The sequence below is a fragment of the Ceratosolen solmsi genome, unplaced genomic scaffold, assembly GCF_000503995.2.
Source record: "Ceratosolen solmsi marchali unplaced genomic scaffold, CerSol_1.0 scaffold61, whole genome shotgun sequence".
NCBI classification, from domain to species: domain Eukaryota; kingdom Metazoa; phylum Arthropoda; class Insecta; order Hymenoptera; family Agaonidae; genus Ceratosolen; species Ceratosolen solmsi.
The window spans coordinates 1326811-1353116 of NW_011948435.1; the positions used below are offsets into that span (position 1 = coordinate 1326811).

The 26306-nt window shown below is 35.8% G+C and overlaps 1 protein-coding gene across 2 annotated transcripts in view; it reads right to left on the reverse strand.

Annotated features, from left to right (window-relative positions):
- The window catches only part of Ptp10D (Protein tyrosine phosphatase 10D), a 71372-nt gene extending 45317 nt beyond the window's left edge, over positions 1 to 26055 (reverse strand). Inside the window, exon 1 of one of the 2 annotated variants that reach the window (XM_011502948.1) lies at positions 25556 to 26052. In XM_011502948.1, coding sequence (XP_011501250.1) covers positions 25556 to 25621 — 66 coding nt within the window. In that variant the 5' untranslated portion in view covers positions 25622 to 26052. Of the gene's footprint in view, positions 1 to 25555 lie in introns of both variants that reach the window. The other variant, XM_011502947.1, reaches the window with a different exon arrangement.
- Between the last annotated feature and the right edge of the window lie 251 nt (positions 26056 to 26306).

Here is a 26306-nt window from a genome sequence, read left to right on the forward strand (position 1 = left end):
GGCCGTTCTTTACACATTATTACATTCATATTAATAAAGTAATTTGCTACAATAGTGCAACAAAAATAACATTTTCTTTTATTCATGGCAGAATAATAGAATGAGTAAAAATTCAATACGGCAAAAGATATATATATATATCCTTTCTGTAAATATGAAAAGACTAATATCTATTACAGCTTATACTTACGTAACCGAGAAAAGATATAAAACGATTGTTTCTATAACCCACCTGTAACAATAAAAAGAAACATACTTTTAATATATCTTGAGCATTGGAATTTGAAAATATAATAAAAATAATTATGTCGTTCAAATTATTACTACTTTATTTGTGTAATTGTATTTTAATAAATATAAAAACGCAATTGCTCGGTAACTTTCCACAGATTTTATCAAATTTTCATGGTAAAATCCATGTTTGAATACAATTTTTAAAAAGTCTCTTTCTCTCTCTCTCTCTCTCTCTCTCTCTCTCTCTCTCTTCGTATAATGAGTAAAGATACAAATATCATGGATATTGAATACTAAGTGACAACGTCTGCTTAACTATCTTGTGAAAAGCTTTTCTTAGCATGACATTCCTTATTTATAAAAGTAATTAATATTAAAGCTGATTGACGATAGTTCATGCATCATATAAAATATGGTATATCAACTAATTTATTAGCATTGACTCCAACTCGGTCATAATGTCGAGACAATGAGTCATAAAAGACGTTTCTAGATGAAGTTATTGTGATTAATTATACTAACACGCACTAATATTTAAACTTTCGATCGTCAAATATCTGAATTATCCTAGGCATTATAAAATATTAATAATTATTTTTAAAAGCGTGGCTAATTCAGTGTAAAAGGGATTTTCTAAATATTAATGAAATACGAAAGGAATTTTTAGTTATACTCATCAGACAATACGAGCTGCCGCTGGGAAAAAAAAAAAAAAAAAAAAAAAAAAAAAAACAAACAAACGCCGCAACTATTTTCCCATCATTATTTTAACAACGTTTATTATTTACATCTTATACCACCGCAATGTCTTTTGTGCGTTATTCATAAAGAAAAAAAGAAAAAACAAACCTATTACGTATTTTAGTTATTTAGTTTTTCAAAGTTAACATAAAACTTATTATTTACATTCCAAGTCTTGTACCATGAATTACACAATTCCACATCGGCTTACATCTCGTTACTTATTAAGCGATGATATAAACTAAGATTGTATATTAAGCTTGAAACCCATTCGATCGCCATAAATTATTGTAGAAATAAATTATTTTATAAGTATATTTACCGACGCAATAGGTAATGATAGCCTTCATTTTTTTTTTTTTTTTTAAATTTTAATCGGCATTTTCCCTCCTTAGAATGGGCCGCTGAACAGAGAGAAAGCGACCCAATTGAACGATTTTGGTCATCGAAAAGCAATCGACTGCTCGATACCGTTCGAGCAAATCGACCGACATTTTCATTTTATCCGCTAATAATAAATGACTTTGCAATAAACTAGTTTTAAAACGGTTACTTAACACTTCAGATCCGGAAAGTGCGCAATCGGAAAATAAAGATCCAATCGATAAATTATCCATTGTTCGCTCGCCGCAAGAAATGGCAATTAAGAATTTTACTCTTTGAGACGTATTTAGTTGCACTAACGATTATTAATTCCTGATAAAACATTTCGCTCGAGCCACTTTACAATCAGCAGCATTCTAGGCTCGAAATTATTAATGTTATATTGAATTAATGCGTGGCGGTCCTTTCGCGCCGAAAAGAAAAGTCATTAGCAACGAATCGGCAACAACAAACCAATTGCCAATCTCGCCATCGCTCAGCTTCGCATGCGCGTTCATTACAAATGGCAATTTTTAATTAAGCTCAACGAAGCCACATTATTCATCAGATGAATAAAGAGTGGCTCGGTTGTGCGCGTCTGTCGTGAAACGAACGGGAGATGTGCGAAACTTTCCCCGTCCCGTCCCTCCGCGCGCTCTCTCTCGCTCTCTCTCTCTCTCTCTCTCTCTCGCATTAATGCGAAAAGAAAAGCGAGATGGAAAAGGGCATTGCTTGCTTGCGGGGCGAGAGGAAAGAAGCGTTGCGAGACGATTACTTCAATTACGCCTCCCACTAAGGCACGAAACAGACCATTTTTTCTCCCTTTTCCTTTCTCACGGGATGAGCCTGTCACTCGGACACCATGCGGCAACTGATAACTGGAGAGGCGAGTGAGTCGTATTCCAGGATTGCCGATTATTGCGAGGATAGATCGGAGAAAGAGATGCTAACAAAATGAGAGGGACGAGCGATGTGAGGGATAGTTACGGTGTCGGGAGGGGGGGTGGGGAGGGTATTGGGAGGTGGAGGGGGAGGGGTGGGGAGGGGGGGTAGACGCAAACGTCCGTTAAAGTCGAATTCAAGTGCCTCGTAACCGCGAGGCGTGTAAATGAATACGCGCGCAGTGACACGCAGACTAAGCGTCGAGATTAAACTACGCATGAGAAGATTCTAAATAGGTTGAAACAAAGAATTTTGACATTCAATTAGGCATTAATCTGACTTTGAGCACCCTGGTATTTAATGAAGGAAAGGAGAGATCGTGAAGCAGATCTGTACCATTAAATAAGAATTACGCATCTTGAAATTAAAGGGCATTTGGCGTTAATTTAGCTTTAAGCAATCAGGCGATTTATTTTTATCGTGTGCTTATGGAGAGACAGTGACGTTAATTGTCGTACAAATAATACATACACTGCCAAGTACAATAAAGAATAATATAGGATATTTGAAGACAAGATACGTGTATGAAAATTTAGAAGACAATCCTTTCTATTTAATATAAGTAAAGTTTCCATTTCAAAAATTGGACTTGCACGTTGATAAGCAATAAGTTTCCATAGTTATTTTACAACCTTCATTCCAAAGTACACACACGCGCGCGCGCGCGCGCGCGCACACGCACGCACAGAGAGAGAGAGAGAGAGAGAGAGAGAGAAATGTATATTCATTTTTCTACTATTCGTTTGATCGATGAAGTTACAAAGCTTCAAACTTCCTGGATATCGTCAAGATTTTAATACATAATATAACTATTTGAATAAATATTTGAATTTTACATCAACATTTTAATTAGTATAATGTAATATTATTGTTCCGTTTATGTTCGTGTTTAATGGTAAAGCATTAGAAAATCAAATAAATGCATTGTATTGTCATTGTATATTTACAGTTTCTATACGTTTGTTTATTTGTTCTGTTTGACTGTGTGTATAAGCTACGTTATTGGACTAAACTTAAAATTGGAAATCAAACAGAAGATAATGACAATGTCAGTGAAATAAATACTTTTGATCATTACATTAAATCCACGATTATAAATTAAAAAAAAAAAAAAATTAATAATATATTGCTAATTTATAATTAAAAATAAGACCGATAGTCTTGATTTTCTTAAAATTTTAAGCAATCTCTCCCCCCCCCCTCCCACCAACAATAATACATTTTTAATTATTTATTTTAATAATAAATTATAACATGGGTCGATTCTTTTAAAAGAGGATCCGCTATTTAATGAAACTTTAAAGATCAACGATTAAACGAATAGTACCTAATTAAAATTATATTTTAGAACGTGTCGGTAGTAATGTAAGAAGGCTGATCGATTCGCCGATTATTCATTGGTAATGGCATTATAATACAATTCTATACAAATACTTAAATAATTCAACATAAATATATGTAATGCTAACGATATATTACTGCAAATGAAAAACGTTGCTCTATTTCATTATTACGTATACTGAAATATTAATGTATCGCTATCTGCATATTAATGAAACAATAATTGTACCATTACGAATAATTGAGATAGAAAAAACGTCTACAATGGCACGTAATCTTATTTTTCCAACTTTTAATCGTATATTATTAAATGCTGATGTTTTACAAATGATACACAGTAATAACAGTAATAACCGGAAAGGGCACGAGCAATCACATTTCTATGTTACAGATATGACACATGTACCTACTGCAATTAATAAAATCATTTATAAAATTCACGAGCATGATAGACGAATGTGATAGTGATAATAATATTAATAAGTAATTCAATAACGAAATGCCTAAATTTTTATGCTGGGGAACGAGAAACGTGTAAACATAATCGCATAGAGTAAATTAATTGCAAAATATCTACATCGTATTTCCAAATAAGAATTCATAATTGACATGTTAAAAACTAATCATATTTTGTTTGCAATCGCAATGTTATGTGTAAATTAATTAATAATATCGCCCATTCCAGCAGCGCCAATATATCGCATTACGCAATAATTTTCAATCTATTCCATAAATAAATGAAACGCCGTTATCAAGTTTAAGTGTAATTTCATTTCCTCGCGAGTATAAATAGATGAAAGTATGAATGAATGAAATAGCGAAATGTCTATGTGTAAGTAGAGGCGCGACAAAACATGCAACACGTGCTCCTACGCATCCAAAAGAAGAACGACGAGCTAATGCTTTTGAATGTGGCGCGTGCGTGTGTGCGTGTGCACATTTGTGGGATGGGGTGGGAGGGACCTGGGGGAGAGGACTGGAAGGAAGGAGGGCGGTAGGCGAAGAGGAAAAAGAAACAATAACCCAGGGACATAGCGTACAAAGGAACACGCGATAGTTGCAGAAGCGTCTAAGGGCGAAAGATGGGGGCGCAGGAAAGAGTCGCGCGAGTATAAAATATGTACAGAGCTTAAATTTAGCCGCGTTACGGGTGCGCCGTCGCCTGACAGTTGGACCGACGCTCAGGAGACACTTTTAGAGAAAGAGAGACGACGTTGTTCTTCCTGCACTCGGTTATAAAACGCGATAAAAATACGCCCGCTTCTTTATTCATCGACCAATGAAATTCGGCACGGCCCTACCGAAACATTACATGCAGGCCTTGACGCTATTTTTACCCTCCCGCGCTCCCTTGCCGCTATGTCATTAATTAAATCTGACTGGAGTATCCCACGAATAAAATAAACATTGCGCCCTTTGTGTATTAATACGTTCATACATTACCCTTGCACGATCCTCCCCCTCCTTACCGCGCACAAACACAAACACGCATTTACTTAGAATTGCTCTGCTTTTCCCAAAGTTCAAAAATACAAGACAGTCCTGCTAAATCACCAAGGTTTATACAACTTTTTGTCTCTATCTGTGCGACTGCCTCTCTCTCTCTCTCTCTCTCTCTCTCTCTCTCTCTGTGTATATGTTTTTTTTTTCTGTTACATTTTTCTCTATTTATAATTGGCTTATGTAAAGGAGAGGTGTTTTTGCTTATGTCGACGTGGAATAAGAACCAAAATCCCATTAAAAGTTTCCAGCTTGAATCATTTCCTCGTGCGCCGCTTGTGTCCCCACCTCTTTACACTCTCTTAATTACAAAAGCACGTATGAGCGAACTTTTATATGCACTTGAAACAGAGATTGAAGATACCGATAGTTATCCAACCTGCCTAGTGAACCAGAAATCAGGCGACACTTGTGCAATCGTCGTTACACTGTTGTATTGCGCGCGATACTGCGATAATACCGATTCCGGATTTTTCTTTTTCTTTTTATTATTATTATTGTTATTGTTATTGTTGTTGTTGTTGTTGTTGTTGTTGTTGTTGTTGTTGCTGTTGTTGTTGCTGTTGTTGTTGCTGTTGTTGTTATCGTTATCGGAATGCTTTTTTTCGCCTTGTTCTATTTAACTTTAAGCTCGGCATTTTTTAAATGCAACGTACACCCTGGATGTGGGCGCATGAAATGTTAAATATAAATGGTTTACCGAGAAAAAATGCAGAGCCCAGCCTTGAGCACACGTTACGTCTATTGTTGTTTTTTGTTTTTTATTCCAAGAAAGTAATTAATCTTTATGCTGATGCTCCCAAATAGGACTTATGTAAATCAAAGGAGCTATCGGAGTAACTGGTTTATTAAATTGCATGATGAACGGGCATAAAATATCGATAGGTCCTTAAAAAGATTATATCTTGATTGCCCATTGTGATGCATTTGTCTCAGGCGATTTCAATATAATATTTATCATTTAATATTTAACTGCGTTTAATTAAAATATGTGTAAAAATACAGGATTCGATTGCATTATTAGAAACAGTTGAAAGTGCTAAAAAATCAGAAATTCATTTAAAAATTAAAATTTTAAACAAATTAAAATTTTTTAAATTAATGCAAGTTTAAGAATGTGAATCTTGTTTTATTCGATATATATATATATATATATATATATAATTCGAGTAAATATTGACATGAAAATATGTGTATTAATAAATTACTACGTTTGACAGTAAAAATATCGTTTACATCGATATTTCTTGAAAAGTGCAGTTGTGTCATGAGGCCACAGCTACTTAAAAAGTATTATATGAATATCACGGATATTATGTTGAGCGATTGTATAGTTATTTATTCAAAGATACTATGTATATTGCTCGTATTATATAATAGTCCGATACTATTTCTTTTAAAAAGAGTCAAAAGAATAAAATGGCCACCGAGACTATTTATATATACTTATTTCTTACGATCCAATGTAATTTCTGTGTTTATTGTAAAATGCTGTCTAATCGTGTAGTAAAAATGTCCAAGTACAATAATTAAAATGAATTTTGGCGTGAAGCAATTTTCCAATTTAATAAGCGTTTTTCATTTCAAATGAAAATGGCATTCTAATGTATGCGGAGAATATTAAAAATCAATTGACAATGGCCAACCATTTAGTTCCGCCTTCTATCTCAAATTTTAACTTAAAAATTCACTATAAAATTTTCCCTTTTAATCTTACCTAAATACCACTAACACGAAATAACGGAAAATCTAGTTTGCCGCAATTAGCTCGCTATTTGTATGCTTGTCTCATTAGCCATTTCCCTTATGCGCATGATAATTAAATCAAGACTGCCAACATTAAGTCCGAATGCTCTGCTAAACGCGGGAGAAATGTAAATTATGATTTTAAGAGAACGGAACGATGTATTCGTAAATGAAAGGAGCTGCGTAATTTCCTAATATCACAATTCGTTAAATTTTAAGATAAATGCCCCCACTTACTTTGAATGATATAGAACGATATGCGCGATCTCCGTCCCACGTCACTGACTTCCCTAAAACCGACGCATATACAACATGTCATTCGGGCGATAATGAAACTAGCCACGGCCGTTTGACAGGCAAGGGTCATACGTCCCCTCGGCAAATCGGTAATATTCAAGTGGACAAAGAGGAAAACGTCATTATCACGACGCTTTTCCAACTCGTGCATACAGCCGATATTTCATCCCAAAGAGCGACTCACGCATGCGTGACGCATAATCGAGTGATGCTGCATGAGCGAGCGTTGCCGCCGCCGCCGCCGCCGCCCTCCCCACACCCCGCGTGGCCGTCCCGGCGTGACATTCCGTCGGCATCACGTGGCCCTCGGCTACGACGTTCCCACGCGGAACTAATTAGCCGCGAGGACACGTAACGCTGGCTCTACGACTCCGACACTCGAGGCCCTTGTCCCTTGCGGTACCACGCCCCGGGCAATCCCATGCACCCGCGTTTCTTCAACATATCTCGCTTGTCCTCGGCCGAGGGGTTGATGCGCGAAATCTCGAGATAATAAGGGTTGATTGATACGCGCACGAAGAAGTGCATGACTCGTGCGCACCTCGGCGAAGGTCATCGACAAACGGACACCGTACCCGCTGCTACCAATTTACCAACGATATCGGGTTGATCTGCAAACGGATAAGTTACGATGAGTAACGATGATGCTCGCTAGTTTTGATGTTACATTCGCAAATTTATGCCATTTTATTTGTTCGTACAGTACTCGATTCATGTTTTTCGTATTGTTTCATGCATTAAGCCCCGCCTCCGAAACCTAACAATGACATACGTAATAATGTTGGTTGAATTATAATGACTCGCGTTAAAAATCTTATTGAAATTTGTTATCTTCTTCAACTAATACACTATTCATTTAGTACTACTGAACGAATATTAGCACATTTTAATAGTTAATAATCATTGCTTAGAGCTATTTTCTCGTATCAGGCACTAATAAGCAATAAAAATTGAATATTATATTATCTCAATAAAGAATAAGATAAGAGCCAATTTCATTAAGTTTTTGAAGATATCATCGCGTCACTATCGTATCGACTGACTGCGTACATCGTGAATCTTCGATCCACTTTATAATGTAAAGTATTAATTATTACATTAGGATTCTTTCATTTATTTCCTAAAACATATTGTATACTGTATTTCTATTAATATTAATGTAATAATAAGTGAATTGACAGACAATGAAGAATACATTGAGAAACAAATTTAAAGAATTTGTTTTATTTATTTTTTTTTTTTTCAGTGTTGGCAATTTGACAATTCGTAAAAGATAGCTTTTCATAGAAATGCAATTGTCATTAGGAAATAAAGTTTTGTTGAAGCAATCGAACGTTTGCAAAATTTGTAAGCGAACGCAAAGCGAATAACAATCATTTGTCCGGAATTTTGTTTATACAGACTTGTCTGCTAATTACAGGCTGCATACAGCTAATAGATATTTCATTTCCAAACTTTGGAGATAAAATTATTAACGTTCAACGTACAAACTTCTCTCGAGTATTTACGAGCCATTATAAGTCTTTAAAAAATCTCATATATATATATATATATATACCTACATTTCATATTTTACAAATAGTTGGCGAACTTTGCAATTCCTGGGACGAAAGTACTTTTTACATTAAACATACATCGTATCGTACGATACCTCCAAATACAGCAATTTATTCTTCAATAATGCAAATTACAAAAGGGAAATGGACGCTGCTCCTCCCCGACCAGCCAGCTACGCTCAATTACGAAATTTTCACCGGAATTCGGCAAATTCACGTTCCACTCATCGTCATGCCTTTCTACCTCCCAAATCGTCCAAATCCATGCATTCCCGTCCTTAATCCATTAAATGCTAATTACTCTTTAACAAGACACGAAAGCCAAATTGCCAACGTGCATGCAATAAGACTTTCTGCATCCTGTCTCGTCGTGAAATCACCGACGTAAAATCCACTTATATACCCGGCGCACATTCGAGGGAGTAGCGCATTCTTTTGAAGCAGAAACCAGGTCACCTATCCACCCGAGAAAGTACATTGCCCACGCGGCCGCTACAGTATTATTCACTTCAGTCAAGGGCTCACGCATAATTTATCATCCCGGCGTAGCTTTGTCGTGCCGAGGTCCGCGATTTTGTCTCACGCTTTTGGCGTCAAAATTCGAGGAACATGAAATGTCGCCAAGAAGCGTCCCCACCTGTCGCCCTACACGTCTGGCCCAGTGGCTGCAGGACAAAGGGCGTGTCATAGTCCAGCGGACCCTCATCAGCACTAACGACCCTCCTACCCTACACCCAGACGGCTTTAAAGAGGCAATAATACAATATTGTGATTCGTTTTATGCTTGCGCGAAAAGAAAAGTGTCCCTCTGCACGTACTACAGCCTGCAAATAAATCACGGCTAATTAGCGAGTAAACAAACCATTGCCCCGTACATCCTACTTTCAATAAATCAATTCGCACAACCACGCATAACTCTAACTGTACACTTTTCTATCGCGCTACCACCACCCCCGCTTCCTTCCATAGAGATTTAACGTCAAAAAAAAAAACAAAAAAAAAACAAAAAAACAACGCATAAGAAGAAGAAGAAGAAGAAGAAGAAGAAGAAGAAGAAGAAGAAGAAGAAGAAGAAGAAGAAGAAGAAGAAGAAGAAGAAGAAGAAGAAGAAGAAGAAGAAGAAGAAGAAGAAGAAGAAGAAGAAGAAGAAGAAGAAGAAGAAGAAGAAGAAGAAGAAGAAGAAGAAGAAGAAGAAGAAGAAGAAGAAGAAGAAGAAGAAGAAGAAGAAGAAGAAGAAGAAGAAGAAGAAGAAGAAGAAGAAGAAGAAGAAGAAGAAGAAGAAGAAGAAGAAGAAGAAGAAGAAGAAGAAGAAGAAGAAGAAGAAGAAGAAGAAGAAGAAGAAGAAGAAGAAGAAGAAGAAGAAGAAGAAGAAGAAGAAGAAGAAGAAGAAGAAGAAGAAGAAGAAGAAGAAGAAGAAGAAGAAGAAGAAGAAGAAGAAGAAGAAGAAGAAGAAGAAGAAGAAGAAGAAGAAGAAGAAGAAGAAGAAGAAGAAGAAGAAGAAGAAGAAGAAGAAGAAGAAGAAGAAGAAGAAGAAGAAGAAGAAGAAGAAGAAGAAGAAGAAGAAGAAGAAGAAGAAGAAGAAGAAGAAGAAGAAGAAGAAGAAGAAGAAGAAGAAGAAGAAGAAGAAGAAGAAGAAGAAGAAGAAGAAGAAGAAGAAGAAGAAGAAGAAGAAGAAGAAGAAGAAGAAGAAGAAGAAGAAGAAGAAGAAGAAGAAGAAGAAGAAGAAGAAGAAGAAGAAGAAGAAGAAGAAGAAGAAGAAGAAGAAGAAGAAGAAGAAGAAGAAGAAGAAGAAGAAGAAGAAGAAGAAGAAGAAGAAGAAGATGATGATGATGATGATGATGATGATGATGATGATGAAAGAAAAGAGAACGGGAGAAATAAGCAGCCGTAAACAGGCGTAGTTGAGAATCAGGGGAAATACAATCCTACCGAAATGTTTGCAAGATGTATCGTCGTAAAAAAAACGGCGATCCGGGATATAAAGTATCGTAAAAATGACACGCTTCTTCGTGTAGATAGATTGCATCATGCCTGTTTGTACGAGAAAAATATATGCTTGGCAGAAGAAGAACATCATCTCGGCATCCGCTCGTTCGTTTATCATTATTTTTATGTGCACTACGTGCCCTATACATTACTCGGGATGTAAAACTTTCAAAGTACCTAATATAAAACATAAATTGATAGCGCACACGATATATAGCTGAACTTCTTCATGACAAAATGAACTAATATAACTTTTTTCTCGCTTCAATATACGCCTGCTTTTTTCTTTTCTTTTTTTCTCTCTCTTTTATTTTTTTTTTATTTTTTTTTTTTTTTAACGCACATAAAACATTGCCCCTCTAACGCCATTAATCGCTTAATATTGTCTTTATGTTCGAACTTTCTATGATTATATGAACACTGAAAGTTAAATTACAGAAAATTGCCAGACGGCAATAAATTATGTACATAAACGAACTCTTTAATTAATTAAAATAACCCGTCGAATAAATATCAAAATTTTGAATGAAATGAGCAATTTAAGATTAAAAAAGCCCTAAAATTAAATTCAATATATTCATGGGCTAATTTATCTGAAAGTTTATTATAGTTTTAATTGTTTTGCTTTATAATTATGCGATTTAATAGACATTGCAATATTTTGCGCCTTCGTCTACCTTAAAATTATGTAATTTTCTATAATTCTCTATTTCATTGTTCTGACTTTGTTTTTTTTCAACGCGTTATCGAGCATTTAATTTTCAAATTCCATGATTTCTTCGTAGTTTCCAACAACCCATATTGCATATATTTAGAAAACTACGAGTATTATTATTTATTACATTGTTTAATATAATGGTTAAAATTGCGTAAAAGAAATTTCAATCGTTTATTGATAAAAGAAAGGCGAACAGTGTTTTTAAATGTTTTTTTTTTGCCTCATCTATATATATATATATATATATATATATAAAACCCTCCTCCCCGCCACGTCGCTGACCCAAATTTTATTACGCATCAATAGGTAAATTGCAATTATCATATTTTAATAAGGAAATATCTTATTATAAAATGATTGTTAAAAATATATTATAAAGGTTGGTTATTGATACAATTATAGGAAAAATACATAAAAATTTACTCGATGGATTTTCTATGCCTAAATTGTGAATTATAATTTTTTATACTAAGTACTGTACGACGCCAATAAATAAACTGAAATTGAATTTAACGAAATACTTGGCATTGTGCACGAGAGCACAAGAGTATGTAAGATTTGCAGAAGCATCAAGTAAATTGTTATAAAAAATTTCCCTATTAAAATTGAATAAGAATATAAAAATCATATAAGACGTTGATTTTACTCTTAATAATTCCTGCACTGATTTAAGCACGTATACTTAGCTAATTCAATGGAATGTATTGCACGTAATCATTGCGTTCCCATGAAAAGTAGTTATGTAAAAATAACATAATAATATTTTATTATGTGAGACTTTGCGCTAATTGATTATATTAATCTAATTAAATAACCGTTGAATTCGGGCGCAATAAAAGGACAAAATACACATTCATTGAAGTTTTACGAAAGGGCTGACTGACCGAGTATTGCTTAACCTCAAACAACAAATGAGCAGTACAACTAAAAGAAGCATTTAATGGACAACTTTTTTAGAAAAGTTTAATGTTTTAATTGCAGTTGCGTTTCAACCAGACAATTTTTATCTACAATTTTCATTATTTTTTAAAGTAAATCAAAATGCATCACTCAAATGCCGATCGAGCAAATTTTTTCGTTTAAACGATATTGCAAATGATTGTCAGCCACGATATTAAACATCGCTTGATTATTAAATAATTAATTAAAAGAACCTCATTGCCGCATATAACAATTTCATCTAAAGGATTACAAATCTCTTACATTTTCATTCTGTAAATAAAGTAATGAATAATACGATGTACTTCAATATACGATATTCAGAATATTCATACCGTAAGATATATATTGTTCTTATTAAAACTTTATGAAAAATCTATCGGACTAGCTAATGGACTCGAAAATATTTTCGAGAAGTGCGTATGGGAATGGGAAACTGTACGTATATAATTGTCAAAGCATTTCTAACTAAATTTTTGTCCGATATTACTAACGTAACGTATTTCCATAAACTTTTAGCACGCGACTTGAATTATTTATTTCTTGTTATGTAAGTACAGTTTTACAATAAAACCACGCACGAGGTAAATAGTTGAAATGACTTTTCAATGAATAAAAGACCAACGTGATCATCGACCGTCCAATCATCGTCCTTCGATTAGCCATTATCCAACAAATTTATCGATTAGAAATATATATTCCTTGATAATCCCGTGATGGCCGGAGTTAATCACCCCAAAGTACATCTTGGCTAACTTATTTGCATAATCCGGAAAATGCTCGGAGTCGCTAAAAAATCTCGCGTCTTTATCTAAATAGGCCAGGAGACGCTAACGGGCACTATTTCTTCACAATTTCTCCTCGCTACGGCAAACAATTAAATTATATTCTTCCCTACAATCGTAATGAATGTTTAGGTAAGAGGAACTATCTAAAAAATAAAAACACGCGTGCGCACGGACGCACGCATGCACGCACACGCGCAAACAAACATACAAACAAACAAACAAACAATGCAGCAAGCCTCGACAATGCGAATAAGAGGAAGTCGGACTGCGTGTGCCGAGGCCGGCGAAGGGCGGACATTTTGTGCAGGAGAGAGAAAAGCGGAAAAGCCGGATCAGAGATGGTGTGCGGACAACGACGACGAGGGTGGGGGCTTTGGCAATAGGGCGAGGTAGTTGTGACGGGGTGGCGGGAAAGGGGAACGGGGTCTGGCGCAGTGCGTCGTCTCGTTATCTCGCGCAATCTGGAAAATAAAGTGCGCATTGCGTAATCCGTTATACGTGTGTGTGCACCGATGAGACGTCGACGCGACGTAATTCGCAACGTAGTCCCGGGCACGTAAGGATTATAATTTGCTGGAAAGCCAGCGCCTGTGCGCGACCTCGAGGAGTCAGACGCGAGGAGGCGCCTCTCGCTCGCTCTTTCCCCTTTGGAGGAAACGAGCACCGAGTAGTATCGATTGTTCCGAGGGCCGCTCCTATAACGAGGCGTTTTACGGGAACGGAATGTGTGTCCTTCGGGACGCGTCGACTGCCCCCGGAGCTCTGGTCCTCTTTTCCGTGGAAAGATACTGTGAGAAGTTTATGTTTGTTACCACAAGCTCTAACGAGTCCCGGAATATGGAATCTACCACTCCGCAATTAACACTTATCGAGAGTGGGGGTGTGGGTACTTTTAGTCTCTTTCGGCGGTTAAAAGACGTTGGGCATTTTTTATCTCGTGAAATCCGAGAATATACAGCCTACACCGTTATTACTTTTTTTTTTTTTTTTTTTTTTTTTTTTTTTTTTTTTTTTTTTTTTTTGAACTTTAAACTTCTAACGGTCGGGGATTGTACGCTTCCTCGCGCAGGTAATTTTCAAAATCCACCAACTATAGATTTTTGTCATTTAGCTTTATTTTCAGAGTATCGGTTAATGAGTAACATTCTTCTAATTTTTTTGAGTTTTCACTAATATTCCTATTGTCTTAAACTTTTAAAACAATCGATGAATTATATAATAGTTTTTCCTTCGTATTTTAAAAAGTACCTTTATCAAATTCGTTACGATGTTACAATTCTAGGCGTAAGCTGGAACGATAATTTAATTACGATTTTTCTTAAACGATAGTCGAATTATCAAAAGTGAAATGAAAAATAAAACGGAAAGTCCGATAGACCGAGATTCGTAGAAACATCAGTTGTCGAATAAAATTCTGAACAAAATTCCATTGACTAATCATTGTTTATTTCTTGCAATGGTTGATTTTCAATTTTAAAGTATACTTTAATACTTTTGTTAAGTTTGCTCACATTATTTTTACCGTTTCTTTATCATCTATTATCAATTAAATTAGAATAGGCGTTAAATTAAATTTCAATGTCTATAGAAAAGCCATTGTAATTAGTTCTTCAACGTCTTGAATCAAACTTGCTTATATTCTTGAGCAGAATTTGCTACTTTTATAACAAAGTTTATTTTAACATTACGAATGTAACAAATAGGAACTTCATTTTACATTGTATGCATTTTAAATCTATATATTTGTAATTATGCTGATAACAAAAATCGCATGGCAATCAGAGCCAATTTAAAAAATAACCTTCATTATCATCGCTTTATCATCTGACACGCTTAAATTAAACTGAACTTAATACATTTATATTCGTAAAAATGTCGAATAAAATTTTGGATTAAACTCATTTGTTTGAATTAATTAATTAATTATTATTTTTTTATTATTAAAAAATCTAATACATGTAATTTACAAATGTATAATGGCACGTAATAAGCCTATAGAATTATATTTACTTAATTCACCCATTTTCTCATGTTTTCTAATTAAGATGACAGTTGCATCTATTTTATTTTATTATAAAAATATAATTTTTTCAATTCCTTAAATTCAGGCTTCTAAATTTTGTCAATGTACATTCGGATGGTAATTATTAAATTCAGTATCTGAAATTTATTGGCATTTAAAGTTGATGATAATGAAAACAAAATTGATATCTTAAAATTCCCCAGACTCAATTCTTCATAATCTTTGACAACGATGATTCATACATTTTTATTACACGAGATAATAAAATTAATTTAATATATGTTGCGAAATAGTATTATTTTATATGATCGATTTTCTTTGAGCTCTATTAGAAAGTATGGCTATTGGTATCATATAAGGATAAGGAATGGAATGATTCGCGAAGTCACGCTTTAAAAGTTTCCAGATTATTTTTTTTTTTCAAATCTGCCGCACAACTGTTACAATATGCTGTTTCTAATACCGACAGTTAAGGTATTTTCGTCACGACATTTTATAGTGATAGCATAATTTTTTAATTCCTACATATTCACATTTACATTTTAATAGTTAATTGCAAATTTAATAATCGAAAACGTAGACAGATATATTTGACATATATCATATAAGCTAATAATAGTTTACTATTTAGTTATATTACCATTTAATCACAAGCACGTGCGCTCGCACGCATACATAAATACAGATAAATATGATTAGATTGTGGTGGTGTAGCATATTTATAGATTCTAATGGATCGTAAATGATTCTCTAAATTCATACTTTTTGTTTGGAAAATACTGGAAACACGGTTTTATTGATTTCTTAAAGCAGTTAGTTTTTGATGACTGTAATCTTGTTTTCGAGCTTGTTAATGATTTCAGTATTTGATTTGGAGAAAGTCGATTGCTACAATGTGCCTTTCAGTTTGACATATTCGATAATGTCGTTGTATTCTCTCGTGACTCACTCAGTTCACTTCGACCGAAGCTGAAGTTTGGTTTAGAATTCTCTATTTTCATAATGTCCTTTATAATCGAAAGGTCTCATCTTATCACACAGGATGCAACCGTATGATGCACGTTACCAAATAGCATGTTACGCTTAGTTTAGTTTTGTCGTCAGTGACTGTTGATTAGAACACTCATATTTCACTAATTGTAAATATAAACACGAGTTCTCTTCCAAAGAGTCAACGTGTAACTGCATTCTTTGTTTGTTAATGAAATTAATGGAAAATGAAATGTTAGGGTTTACATTTTTCTTATTTTAATGAATTCATAATGTTTTTTTTTTAACAAATTTTTTTCATATCGACTACAATCAAATAATTCACCCTAATAATAGTAAAACGCTTTGAAAAATTTATTTATAAAAATATAAAAATGTACATAATTAAAGAATACCATCCCTCGTCATTTAAAATAAATATATTATCGTAATTAACTATATGTAAAAACATAAATTAATATGCATCTTTCAGGCTTAGAATAACATTTATTTATATTGATAAATAATTTCACAATTCGTGCAAATTTTTTATTATGAAAAAAAGATCATTTCTATTAACAAATTTCGAGATTTATTTATTAAAGGTAACGTAAAAAACTTTCTTGAACTTTTTCGTATCTCTTATCACTTTCATTAGTAATAGTCCAATTTTATTATATTGAAATGCTAGTAAACGCTTTTCCTGTGATTAAATAAACAAAGATTTATAATTTATGAGATTGAAAAGTTATCGAATACATGTTGAGAAAGAAAACTAAATTTTAATATTTTGTATATATGTAAATAAACACATTATTTAAATAAATACTAATAAATATTTCACTGACGAATGCATAAATATATCATAAAAACATAAGTGCAATGATATGTTTTACTTTTTCATTTTTATTGCAGCTTTGATATACATTCTTCGCACAATGTACACAATAGCATTAATTTCTTTAGAACACATAACGATAAAATATGTAAATCTATATTGAAACTTAAAATTTGTATCTTTAATTATTTATAATTAAATTAGAATTATATTTTAAATTTACGAAAGTTTTTTTAAAAAATCCTTTTCGAATTATTTTACGAGATACGAGTAATTTAAGAAAATGAACATTTTTAGAATATATATGTAACATGACAATGCGTTTGATTGTTAGAAATTAAAATTTGTTGTAAATTAAAAATGTAAGAGTTGTTAAAATGGAGATAATAGCGTAACATGGTAAAGGAAAAAAGTTCTTTAAACGTAATGCTAACAATTTTTTATTTATAATAATACATGAAATTGTGCATTATGATGCAATATCGATGATTACTCTTACCATTACGATAGTATTACGATAAGAAAATCCGAATGACCTGAATTTTAGGGTATTGTCTAAAATAATTTCAGGTAAATATTATATATCGTTACCAGTTTCAAATAAACGGTAAGACCTCTAGAAAAAATAAAATAAAATTTTTCTTTTGAATATCATGATTATATTTGTGTTTTTTTTTTTTTTGTTTTTTTTTTCTGTTTTGTTTGATTGTGTTACGAATAATAATGATCATCCGTCTGATAATGAAAATAATTTGTCACAATATATTTTAGATGCTCATATTTAAATGAAATACATATTAAACTCCAGTTCAATGCTTATTGACATTTTCATTATTGTTCATTATTCATATAGCATACAAAAAATTGGAATATCTATGTAATATCAATTATAATAAAAAAAAACACTACATGTTATAAAATAATTTAATTACAAAAAAGCATTTCACTTCATAGAGATGAAAAGAAAAATTTTATTGATAATAAATTTATACGAAATATAATGAAAATCCATTCAATAACGCTCGATTCATTGAAATGGAAAAAAATTATTAACGTAATTAACTATAATCAGTGTATAACTGTATGTATGTTTAAATTTTTTTTCTTTTAATTTATTGTATTTACTTAATGCGTATACTCGTGTATTAATTTTATTTGTATTTTACATTAAAGAAAGCTATGTAGTTTTAAAATTCTATAATACGCGTATAGGTGTATTTGATTATATACTCACTAGGTATTTGCCATAAAGTTTTCTGTGAATTGACAAACTAATAATATTAAATTATTCAACTATTGTGTATCTATAATTTGGACTATGGGCAGTTGAAAAGAGTTGTATTTTCTTAGATAATTGTTGAAAAGTAATATTTTTCATTTAAATCATTTGTAAAATTTTGGGGCAAATAACATACAATAATACTGATTGATATTTTATAATCAGCAATTCTAAAGAACAATATGAAGAAATTTCTTTTTAAAGTGGCTAAAATTCCCTGTACTAACCACTTGATTATTAAATATTTTTAAAACTTATGGTTCTTATATAACGCAAGAATCATTTTGACAAATTTCAACGTCTCTAACATTTATTTGATTTCTTCCAATTCATTTATATTCTCGAGCTGATACAAGCATTCGATATATATATATATATATATATATATATATATATATATTCATCTTCGTCGGTGCCAAATCTTCTCAAGCAAGAGCTCGTTATATCGAATTGAGTTTGAACATATTGTATTACAATATTCCCAACTGCATAATTAAAAATACTATTTTCGGAACTCTGCAGAATGTGCGTGCTCGAGTAACGCGTTTCTCGTTTACGTATCGAGTATTATTGAAGTTTTGCAATTTGTCGGATATAGGACGAGGATTAGTGAATCGATCGAGCCATAACGATCACAGTCTCACATCGCTAAAGACGTTTAATTTTAAACCGTCGACTGGCAGCTATCAATCTCAAATGACAAAACTTAACAGACTTTTTTTTTTAAATCGTAGCCGCTCACATTGACTTTTTCAATATCGCGGGCATAATAGGCATTTATTTATTATTTATCCAGCACATAAATCAGGTGTCGCAAGGCGGTGGTCGGCGCTAACGAGTCTCCGCTCGCCCACCTCGTCGTCGTCAGTCACAATGAACAAAAAAATCCCAACTGTGCGGGCAAACGAAATCGCTGGCAAAAGCTCCGGGAGCGATCGATTCGCCGTCGCGCCCAACTCCCGACCAGGACTCCGCCCGAGTGACTTTCGAAAAAAAGGTACCCTCCGCGACTCCCTCCGTCTCTGTCTTTCTCGTCGGCTGTCCAGGCGCCCTGACGCTTCGTCGAGATTGCGGCTCTCCGAGTACAACGCGCTCCTTTGTTTCGCAAGCATTTACCAAGGAAAATCATTGGGAGGTCGGCCCGCTTCGAGATATCATTTAAAGATATCATTTGACGAGCAACGTGTCTAGTTCTCCGTTCGAGTCTCGGCCCCTTGGAAACGCGTCATTGCGCTCGAGGCGAAGTTCCTCGAGACAACGGGTATTCGCCTCCTGGTGCAAAGGCTTGCGACACGCGCATTGACAAGACGAGGAAGCGAGTAATGTTTCGTAGGCGACGGGAACTCCGGGCGCTTGAATTCATCGACGAAGAGAGGTGAAGATGTGGATGGGGACCGCGATCCTAATCTAGCTGAGCACCCAGAGCCAGGCAGGTGGTAACCGCCAATCCGCGTTGGCTCGCGACGGATCTCGTTGTTTGAAGTCACTTTGACGCGCGATTCTGACATTCTGCGAGTGCGAGGGAGACGGCTCGAGCATTTCGGACATTCGTTGTTTGCCTTGCCACGTTTCATGGCTCCACGGCAATTGTAAGACACCGGGACCGAACGATCCTACATATTATTGACGACAATGCAAATAGGAATTGATTATGTAAGTTTGGTTCTCAACAATAGCGCGAATATGCAAAAGGTGTCGAATAGAAGTGTATTGCCAGTGAAAAACTATTTGAACGTTCACAATATCAAATTATGGAAAAAAAATATCAAAGTCGAGGCAAAACGATATATTTATCCTCATTACGGTAATCATTGGGTGTTTTCATTATTATTGCACTGCGAAAATTTTAACTCTCCTTAACAAGACTCGTTACGAACAACTGACATTTATTAATCACGATACCTTATGATTTGAAACTTGCGGAACTACTTTACTAACACGTTTTGAAGATGACTTTAAAAAGGTAATAAAGAAGAAAAAAAAAGATAAAAAAAAAAATAAAAAGATGAAGAAGAAGCATTATCATGCTTTCGCACAAAATTGGGATTGATACAGAGAAACTCATATTTACACTAAATACATTACGAAATGGTAAATAAAAAACGAAAAAGATTAAATAATAACCTCAGGAATTAACTGTACGTTTAAAAATAAATCGTAAATTCTTATATAACTCTGCTATGTAACTGAAATTTTAAACTTTATTTCCGAATAATCATATTTCTCGTGAATACTGCAGAATTTGAACTGTACCAACACACAAATATAAGCTTTTGCAATTTTCATTTTTATGTTTTTTTTTTTTTTTTTTTTTTTTTTTTTTTTTTTTTTTTTTTTTTTTTTGTTATACATTACATACGAAAAAACATTAATTTCAATAATTATTTTTTCGAAAATGATAAATGAACAGATTTTATCAACAATCAAACTAGTAGAAAACGCATAAATTGTCATAGTTTGAAGTCGTAAAAATTACACATAAAGATTACTTTACGTAATATCTGGAAATTTTTAAAAACGCATATCTATTATATTTAAGCTAACAAAAGCAAAAAAAAAATACATCGCTCATAATGGCTAAAGATAACAGTCAAAAAAATAATATACAACGTACATTTATGCCTAAGAGTCAGATTTCGTTAATGGTAAAATTAAAGTAATAAATATACATTTATTACCAATTGTTTTTCATTTAATTGACTTTCATATTATTACAGCATGGTAATATAATAATTAAAGTAACTTCCTTTTAAATGAATCCTTACTCTATTCTATCATATTATTGTTGAATGCAAAAAAGCAATATCGTATCCAATGTCTTAGTTTTGCCGAATACAAAATGAAGTATCGAATGATTTAATTATTACTTGATTTAAAAGAACGCTACAAATATCTATTCAAGAATTCAATAATAATTAATGAATTGCATAAAGCTTAACACCTTCGATAATAGTTTTTAACATAAACATAACAAAAGAAACATCGATATAAATAAGGATAGCTTTTAATAAATACAAATGTTCGGAAGATGAAATAATTCATAAATTTTTCGTACGATAAGTCAATCATATATCAATGACAATAGAACAAAATACTTAAAAGAAAAAGAAAAGAAAAAAAAAAAGAAGAAGAAAAAACTTCCTAATAAAATAATAAATACCGATAATAATGCAATGAATATAACTCATATAAGGAGTGATATTAAAATAATTATTATTACTTCAAGTGCATTCATGAATCTTTATAAGTGCATAATAGAGGTAACATATCGAATGTGTGTTTTTCCTATTGTAAAAAATATAAATAATGGAGCGTATCGTGCATACATAAGCCAAACCAATTATTATGAAGGTGATTATATAAAATTCACCACATCCTTATAATATAAAATCTACGATATCGCAATTGTCTTTTATAAATTTCGCCATCCACATTTTCATAGATTTACTACGTACAATTCCATAAAATTATTATTAGCATTGAACATTTTCAAAACTTTTCAAGAACGCTTACGTAAGCTGCAACAAATTTTAACGCCATTGTCTGCTTAATGCGTTAAATTATTCTTGAAAATGCAATTAAACGACCATTTATCGGAAAATAATAGAATTTTTCTTTTATCATATAATGCAATGGCGACGACGTATTTTGACCTTTACATCTTACTAAGCTAAAAAATCATTAAAAATCGACGCGATGATGATATCTGCAATTGTTTACGAATATTCGGCAGTGAATATAATTTTTGATAAATATGCGCGAAAACTCGCGTGTAAGCATTAGATCGCTCGTGCTTTATTCAACGAAGACGAATTATCGATTCACTACTACTCACTAAAGTCACGTGCCAATTACATATTCGGAAAAGGATGTGGAACGAATACTTGGACCTTTAAACGTTTAGCATCGGCTCAGCAATTGACCGTCGGTTCCCTACGGAAGAATATGGCACGGCAAAGGTTAGCCTCTGAAAATTCCTTTACGTACGCAAGTATGGAATAGGCGATAATTGAATCGATTGCGCGCGGATGTCAGCTGTAAGAAAAAAAAAAAAAAAAAATGTACGCGCACAGTTGCGGTCGCACGTACAAAAGAGCCTGCGCAATTTTATACGCCTATCCGCCCCTGGGGAAAGACCATATATAAACGCGCACACGCACACACATATCAACTATCAATGGTTCCTCGTGCGATTGGGGTCGGGGCTCCAAAGTGACGCTGACTTAAATCTCATCGTTTTTTCTATCTCTGTTTCACCTTGTTCGACCGGTTGTCTGCCGCGAGTTTGCATAAGCGTGTAAAACCGTATTTACATGATGTTAATAAGTATTTAAAAGGGCCAAGGAAATATAGGCATGCGAACTCTAACCGATGTTGCGAAAGTGTAAATTTGACGAGGGAGTTTTTTGCGCGACACCCTTAGTGCCTCGCGTGCACATTGTTTAAAATTCCATAAGGCACTGGAGAGTCTCGGGCGATGCCACTTAACAAATCAATTCTAATTTCGCGCGTTTCCCTTATTGATTTTTAATCCATGTCATTGTGCGTAAAAGCAGTTTGAATTATTTAAGAAATCTTGAATTATTTTTTAGAAATCTTTAAGTGCAATTAATCGATAGGCCGACGTATATGTCAATGTTGAGCAGACAGAACTGTCGACGCTTTCGCTGGGGGGGGGGGGGGGGGGCAGAGGATCATTACAAATGTCGATTATACGATTATATAAATAGGGATCGGCTTGGCGTAAAAACATTAATAAATGCTCGAAAGGTCATTTATTGGCTTGTAGGAATAAGAAATAGATTGCGTGAGAAATAAATACGGATGAGTCGACAAAGTAATTTCGACCAAGAACAGAAATTATATCGGTAATGTATGCAACTGTGACGTTGGGCCGATTAGAGTAGCCACGAGTCCCGAGGCCACCAATTTTCTCACCAGCCACGGCAATCCCTCAACTACTACTACACAACATAATTAACATAAATCGCGTGGGAGGTGGTGCCAATTTATTTTTGAAGTTCATTATCGTAATTTCGTGATCGTCTCGCCGGTTCACTAAATCGCGAGTCCTCTCATAAGTGCGCATTGGTGCGAACTTGTATGCGAATTGTCGAATTGCGCAGGACAACGCGCAATCGCGTCAATGATAACATTCCATAAAATTGCATAAAAGCGTATAAAATGGCAAGATGTAACGCAGGCGCTTTAACGTGCAAATAAATTTCGCCACAATAAAATTATTCGATAATTGGCTCGCCTATAATAATTACATACGGCGTAATAATTCCCAGGCGTAACGAGCTTCTCCCGTGGCCTGGACGTGAAAGTGCACGGAAACCCGTACGCACTCGCTCGCACAGACACAGCGTGCGCCTATAACTGTAAATACCTTTTTTTTTCTTCGTCATCACGAGCGAGACACTGGAGCCAAGTGTGCACTCGCCGCTTCTCCCGTTGTACGCCCGTTACGAACCTGATAACATTAATCGCGTAGGTAACGCGAACTTTTTTTGGGAAATTCCCAGCCGCGGCGCGCATAGTCGTAGTTACCGAACTAACGGCCATTTGCATATAAGCCGACGGTTTGTTTACGCAGCCAACCGTTATCTCTCGACTTTACATACACATAGACGTGTGCATATTGTCGCGCGACGTTATTATTGCCCTTACGGAGTTCGGAGGGTTGCAGTTCCGCAATCGAAACATTAAACAGACGACAGATGCGATTGATAATGTTCTTCGAGCGACATAAAATACGTGCGCGTAGCTCGGTCGAGGGATTATTTTAATTAAATTTTACGATCCGATCTCAAATGGAATCGCCATCCTCGTAGAATTCAATTGGAATCGTCTTTGATAATCCGGGTACTCGCTCGATCCGCGCTCCGGCAATTACAAGGATCGTGAAAAATGGCTTTTACAATGAATTGTTGCGCGATCGCGCGTCTTCCTCTGGCTCCTTCCTTCGTTGCAGCTTATAAGCAAAAAAAAAAAACAAACAAACAAACAAAACAAACAAAAACAACAACAACAAACAAAGATCAAAAAGAAAAAAGGGAAGAAAATAAAATGTGAGAACGACGTTTAGTGGGAAAGTATCTCGCAAAATACGAAATGAAAGTTGCGACGGACGAAGCCGATATGACATCGAAAAGCAGCCCACGACTTCTTAACTACGAGGTGAAGCTCGAGCCTTTAAAACAAAACAAAACAAAACAACAAAAAAACAACAAAAAAACAACAACAAAAAACAACAAAAAACAACAACAATACAGCAAGATGTACAGAACTCAAGCGCACGCGCTCACGCGAGCTTATTGTTTGCGCAAGTACTTGGGGGGCATACGATGTTCCTTACAATACGCAGGCTTGTTACTTCGGCATTAACGTCACGGATGTTTCGTGCGCGAAAGTAGATCGATGTGGTTCAAAATTGACGCACGTTTTCCCAGCCGACGAGGTGACTAAAAGGTGCCGCCGCGGCTAGCTATAACTGTTTCTTCGCCCGGTTAAGGTGTGGATCCGGGTAACAAAAGTCATGAAACACAGTGGCGATAATGGGGGAATAGATGAGGGGTATTTGTCGATTTTTTTCATTACACCGAGCGCGTCGGCAAATTGCTTTGATGTATCGCTAGAAGGCGCAGTCTCGACACTTTTTATAATAATTCGAGCTCTTCCTGGATCTATCGTCATCTCCAACGCCAATGATTTTACGAACGATCGAGCGATCCTCGTTAACTGGCTTTACCAATGAATTTTAATTAAAATTTATTAAGCTCGGGTCGCATTTATAAGTGTAAATGCTCCTACCCTCCAACTCGAAGGCTCGAATGACACGATTACGTTTAATCCTTATAATTGCAGGCACCGCTGCTGGTGGCTCAAAAGGTATAAATCTAGTGTCTCGGGCCGATTGAAAATGCTGATTATTTGGAGAGTTGGAATGAGTGGCGGGGGGGAGAGGCGGGAGGGGGATGGGACACCTGGGGGGTCACAACAACAGGACGTCCCAAGGGAAAGAAAAGAACGATTCTTTGTGTGCGTTTGTATGCGCGCGCGCGTGTGTGTGTGTGTGTGTGTGTGTGTGTGCGTGGCTGAGAGAGAGAGAGAGAGAGAGAGAGAGTAATTTGGTAGAGGGAGTGAGGGACAGGGGGAGATCAATAGGATGTGGGAACGCGAAGAGGATGTCGGGTCGTAAGGTTCGTTGGAACGAGGAAGGCAGGAAAGGAGAGAGAGAGCCGTTAACGAGCGGCCACCAAAGTGTGGGAAAACGGGGTGTGACCGTGTACCTGTGCGAGCAGCAGCAGCAGTGGCAACAGGAGACAAGAGGCGCGCGAAAGCGGTTCCGTGGCCATCGTGTAGGACTGACGAGGTTCCTCGTCCTTCGCTCTTCAAGAGCGACAGCAACAGCAGCAACGGCGGCAGCCTTAGCCTCAGCCTTAGCCTCAGCCTCAGCCTCAGCCTCAGCCTCAGCCTCAGCCTCAGCCACAGCCTCCGGGGGCCCGCTCGCGCACTTTGCACCACCTCAGCTCCTCGTCGCACCTTCCATCGCCGTGCGCTCCCTCTACACCAAGCGCGTGTTGTCCACACTCGTCCGCTTGTTTATTGGCTCAGGCCGCACCTGGAGTTCGGCCCCGGCTCTGCAGCGGCCAGCAACACCAGCTCCCGGCGAGCCATGTGCTCCCGGGGCCCGTGCATCCTGCGCTCGCTCTGCCTCCCTTCTCCCCACCACCACCGTCAACCCCCGACCGCTCTATTTCACTCTTGATCTCTCAATCTCCCCCTCGGTACGGCCCTGCGCGCGTCGCACCGCCCCCCCCCCTCCAAATCGTGCTCCCTCTCTCTCTCTTCCTCGCCCTCACAGGCAAGCCAATCTCGCGCTCCGGGACTCCTTGCCAGGGTTTTGCGCCGCTCGCGGCCACCTTCCGATCCTTCGGCCCGGAGTCTCGCGCTCCCCGGTGTCAATCTCCTTGGCGGGGAGCGCCCACGCACTCGACGTTGCCGCGATCTTGGCTGCGTTGGCACACTGCACGGCTCCCG